The sequence below is a fragment of the Opisthorchis viverrini genome (assembly GCF_000715545.1).
Source record: "Opisthorchis viverrini unplaced genomic scaffold opera_v5_100, whole genome shotgun sequence".
Taxonomy (NCBI): Eukaryota; Metazoa; Platyhelminthes; class Trematoda; order Opisthorchiida; family Opisthorchiidae; genus Opisthorchis; species Opisthorchis viverrini.
This window is the reverse complement of record NW_008751756.1, coordinates 251,698-257,211: the sequence shown is the minus strand read 5'-3', so window position 1 is coordinate 257,211 and position 5,514 is coordinate 251,698. Positions and strand designations below refer to the sequence as shown.

The 5,514-nt window shown below is 47.1% G+C and overlaps 1 protein-coding gene across 1 annotated transcript in view; it reads right to left on the bottom strand.

Annotated features, from left to right (window-relative positions):
* T265_13755 (hypothetical protein) overlaps window positions 1-5,229 on the bottom strand; it is a gene marked incomplete at both ends in the record, with an annotated part of 10,203 nt that extends 4,974 nt beyond the window's left edge. Inside the window, 2 exons of the mRNA XM_009170372.1 lie at window positions 4,769-5,038; window positions 5,073-5,229. Coding sequence (XP_009168636.1) covers window positions 4,769-5,038; window positions 5,073-5,229 — 427 coding nt within the window. The remainder of the gene's footprint in view (window positions 1-4,768; window positions 5,039-5,072) is intronic.
* Between the last annotated feature and the right edge of the window lie 285 nt (window positions 5,230-5,514).

Sequence of the window (5,514 nt, the reverse complement as noted above, 5' to 3'; positions counted from 1 at the left end):
CCTTTCTAAATCCATGAGATCTTTTTTATAGAGGAGCTTTTAACGTCCATACTCTATGTCAAATTGGCAAACAGGCAATGCTTGTTGAAACCCTGTACTCCCTTAAAATTGATGTATGCTGTGTCTCCGAAACACGCATACAAGACCCGAGCGTGGTTATGCATCTCAGAACGCTAAGGATGAACTCAGCACATTCATATTTCTCCCTCCGTGTGTCCGGTGACCCAAAAGCGATGACTCGCGTGAAAGCTGCATTCAGCCCCAGAACTGAACGCGCTTTGCTGGATTGGATCCCAGCGAACAGTCGTCTTTGTGCCAGCCGGTTATCAAGTTCAATGCCTCTCGAAATAAAAAGCGGTCTGCTTGTAGCGTCGGTTATGCCCCAATGGACCGCAGCTCTGATGCTGAGAAGAGTGCTCCCTATCAAGAACTATCTGGGCTCGGTCGTCAAGCAAAAAGCACTGACATTATGATCCTTGCAGGCGATTTGAATGCTCGAGTGGGTCGTCTGAGGTCCTTGGAATCATATTTGGGCGGTAGATTCAGAGTCCATGCTTGCCGCGCAGCCAACGGAGATCATGAACTGTTTCTAGCAAGTACGAACTTTCAACATAAAAGTTCGCACTGCGTAACCTGACGACCACTAACTGCAACTCAACCGTGGACCCAGTTGGACCACGTGGCCATCAGCCACTGGTGGAGAGCCACAATTCGACTATCGTTCTTTCTGGGGCACACCACTTGATTCCGATCACGCTATGGTGCGTGCACGCCCAACAGTTCGCTTCCCTTCAGGCCATCGCAAGTTAGCAAGAGGCATGCCAACCCACTGTCTTCGAAAAATTATCATAGCTCAACAGTAGCCCAACAACTCTCCACAGTAAACCAACCCTGTGGTGGCAGTGAGCATGTGGATGAAGTGCGGTAAAATGTGAAAAGAGCTATGTTAGCGGTGTTCAGTGCTGCCTGCCCGACCTCTCCAATTCGACCACAAGACTACTGGATGTCGCCGAGGTGGCTATCCATGGTTGATGCCAGGAAAAGTGCGCGGTTCTTACAGCTGACAATGATGATGACGACCTTGCTTTCCATGGACTTCATAGTGAGCATGCTGCGACCGATTAGCGCCTGCTATGCTGAGATATTTCGGTCAGAGGCCAAGCCATACAACCCTTAGGAGATCTCTTACAGAAGTTTTGTATACACTCGCTACTGATGCCAAAGGTGATACAGGCTGGCAAATACTTATCTTGCCTTGGTGGTGAATGCATTGACTTCGTGCCATGGAAGGTGGTGACTGGGACGAACTCTGGACCACTATTATGGAGCGAAAAAGTTGGGGGACTACGGCAAATCAAGGAAGAAAGCTGAGTTTTTTGGTAGATATTACAGCCGGAGTTCTAAGACATGTGGGGAAACCGGAGTGAACTGTAAAGAAACAGTGGGATTAGAAGCAAACAAATGCAGAAATATTCCTGTCACTGTGATTCGAAATCTCCTTGGAATAAAAATAGGGGTAGAGTATGAGACAGTAATCACCAGAGGCTTGTGATCCAGGCTTGATTCCAGATGACGCACCATACAGTTGATCAGCTTCGTGAGGAACCAAAGTACCAATGTATTCCTTGATGGCGTGGTTGCACGAGTTCCGGGCAAATATATCCGAAAAGTGTTTGGAGATGTGTATCAACCAGTAGTCATTTAATTGTTTCTCTGTACGCACGGCACGGACAAGCGTGGTGAAGTCATCCCGAGGTGAATATTTGCCAGACTTAAAAAGGTAGCATGACACTAAAACACACTACCATCATTTTCGACGAAAGCTGACAATTGATAAGAATCACTCCAACTGATGGAGCAATAGCGCCACAACATTCTGAGACAAAATTGTTTTATATGGATTAAACCAATCCAAAGATAAATCAAGAGATAATTGGAAGAGAAATTGGAACCGTAGCTTCACCCATTCTCGCTTTTGGAGGTGTTAGCACAGATCACTTCACCGGAAGAGTCTCAACTTGAGCACGGAAACCGACAGAGCATGCTTCGTCGAAGTGTATGACATACAGCATGAAGGTTCATCAGAGAACAGGTGATGTGTCCTTTGCTGCCGTGTGGCTGTGAAATTTTATACAGGTAGTGGAGAACCAAAGAGCGTTTATGCATTATATGCTCGAGATGTCGACTAGCCTTCAATGAGGCGTGCAGCCAATTCTCAGGATCAAACGAAGATTACTTCTAGGCTTAACCCAATGTAGCCATTCTCAGTCCAACTAAAGCAAGGATGAACGATAGATGGTGCAGGGTCCTTGACACCTACAGATAAGGACGGTGACAAAACAGCAGCAAACGTCCAGTCAGATGACACCCGGCTCATGAGTAGCACCTCCCATCCAACCTATGGTTTGAACCCACCATCTATCCCCGCTAACTACAGACATCAAGTATGAGCTGAGGCTCCCCGAAAAACGCAAGCTGAAACCGGATATGCCACCAACGGAAGGCAAAAGTACAGGGCTAGTTGCCTTGGAGGATGTGAACGATCGATCAATTAAGGTAGGCCACTTCCTGCAGAACCCGTTACTAACCTTCGTCCAGAAAAGTGAGTCTGACGGCGAGCTTTGGAAAGTGCTTGCTATAAGTAAGGGTTCCTGAATCCTGTAGATATACTGTAGCGGATCGACATTTCTTCGTATCCCGTACCAAAATCCTTCAGAATACAGAAAATGCGTGCTTTAGTTCACGGGTGTTAAAGAAAAGCCAAAGGATACTGACTATCACCCCTTGGATCCTGAGTAGTTCTGGAATCAGCGGGTAGTCACATTATACGACAACCATACCCTACACACTTGGATCTGCAACCTATGGAACCATGGGTGTCCGCCGCAAGCTGTGATCCGAAACTAATGGGACAAGGATGAAGGTGCTCACGACGGTTCATCATATCCGTCCTCTGTAGAACGCTTGAACGTCTGGAGGGAGGATTCGAAACTGAATCGATGCAAGGTGAACTTAAGAGGATTCGTGTACGTTGGCGCAGTTGATGAAAAATCAACGGACTATGGTCACCAGCACGGTCCGGTATTCGACGTGGAGGATGTATATTTTGAAACGAAAAACTTGTGGTGGCAAACACGGCCTGATGTTCGGCAGGTGAGTCAGTGGTTGACGCGTTGAACTAATAGACAGTCCACAGTACGGTTGTGGTGGCAAACACGGCCTGATGTTCGGCAGGTGAGTCAGTGGTTGACGCGTTGAACTAATAGACAGTCCACAGTACGGTTGTGGTGGCAAACACGGCCTGATGTTCGGCAGGTGAGTCAGTGGTTGACGCGTTGAACTAATAGACAGTCCACAGTACGGTTGTGGTGGCAAACACGGCCTGATGTTCGGCAGGTGAGTCAGTGGTTGACGCGTTGAACTAATAGACAGTCCACAGTACGGTTGTGGTGGCAAACACGGCCTGATGTTCGGCAGGTGAGTCAGTGGTTGACGCGTTGAACTAATAGACAGTCCACAGTACGGTTGTGGTGGCAAACACGGCCTGATGTTCGGCAGGTGAGTCAGTGGTTGACGCGTTGAACTAATAGACAGTCCACAGTACGGTTGTGGTGGCAAACACGGCCTGATGTTCGGCAGGTGAGTCAGTGGTTGACGCGTTGAACTAATAGACAGTCCACAGTACGGTTGTGGTGGCAAACACGGCCTGATGTTCGGCAGGTGAGTCAGTGGTTGACGCGTTGAACTAATAGACAGTCCACAGTACGGTTGTATCTTAAAGTAGCTTCTGGAATAAAATGTCCAGATGTCCCAAAGCCACTTCATAAGTGAAGTTTGTTTGGAGGACTGAGCCACGTATACTACAAATCTGACTGGTGGTTCTCCGGGGAGAAGAAACAGAGAAGGGCGTATCTGAACACAAACCTGATTCCTAAGACGGAAGATGCAAAGGAAAGTGTCACCGAAAAACTGATGAGAGGATCTACGGTCACCGGAGAATAATGTCTGTGAAGAGCAAGACAGACCAGTTAGAAAAAGAGGGCGATGGGCTGAGCTAAAGCTTCCTTTTGAACTACGATTTCTAGTAAAACCTTGGGTACGTGCGAAGAACGAGTATTCCGCTTGTTATGCTTGACACTTGCTTGAGGTGAGTCAGCAACTCAACACAGGCGGTTGATGGAAAGCCATTTGAAGCACCAAAAGTCAGTGGTTCGGAGTAGGCGACCTACCGCTTACAACTGCTATCTCCTCGAATGAGAAATCACGAAGGCAGTAAATCTGTTCAATGTCACTAGTAGTTCCGTCACGTATCCAGCGGTGTTTACCACTACAAACCAGTGGAGCCTTCAGTCACCACCACCAATCAGTGAATTTCTCCTTCTTATACTCTACGGAAGGAACTGCGGCAACAGCATATTGTTTATGGTTGACTAACCCATTCGTACTGAAACTACACACGCAGTACCGTAAGGGTGGTGACAAGCCTGATCAGACGATTGAGGTTACCTTTAACTGGTCGAGAATAGGAAATCGTCACTAAAGTCGAGGCGAAAGTGTGTGTTGAATGATTTTATACATTTGAGTAGAAGAAATTGCACACAACAACTATGCACCAGTGTACCGTAAGTGGGACCGTGTTGATGAAATCAGCCTTCAAAAAGCTTAGTTAGTCTTATCCAGCGGGGGAATCCAAAATGACTACGCTTTTAGCTGGCCATAGAGCGTTCAGAAATTTGAGCGCTTCAGGTATAGAATGTGGGAGACTAACCGAGTGGGGATTCCTCAACGGTTCCGCTTTTCTTAAACGATTCGGCAGAATGCGGGACGTCGTCAAAATCCAGTAGGTTTCCACGGACGCAGTGAAGAATGAAAGCAGTTATTATCTCCAGAAGATTGGACACAGATCTCCTGGAACCCCTTAAAACCTCCCGAGGGTCGATATGGTCCAACTCAATACCGATTTCGGAAGAGAGTATTTTCAATACGGACACCAAATTCTCATTGTAGTGGAGGAAGCAAGAGGCGCGCGGGTAAGGTACTGTGAGAAAATAAATTTATGGACAAAGATTTACATATATCGGATCCGAATAATTCAACAGCCAAGCGGATAATGAAGCTCGCTGAAACCTCAATCGGTTTTGTCAGATAGGGCTCCTTTTTAAGGAGCTTCAAGGCATAATTTGCGACGCTCAAAAGTCCTTGAATTATAGTAAAGTGGCCGAATACCATATACCTTCATCAGACTCCAGTGATATATCATCACGAAGGATCATTCGGCTGGGTCGTGCGGCCCCGGACACCTACAAATGCGGGAAACCGGACAAAGACGCCGGTACTTTCAAATTCAAATTGCCGCTCTGTCCGACTGGGTGTTCAGTATTCGCACAATGGAATGGAAATGTCGAAAATAATCACGTATCAAGCAACCAGGCAATTGAGTACAGAGTACCAGTCCAAACATTTGATCCCCATTTAGGCATCCCGGGGTCTTAGCGATGCTGGGAAACTATTCCA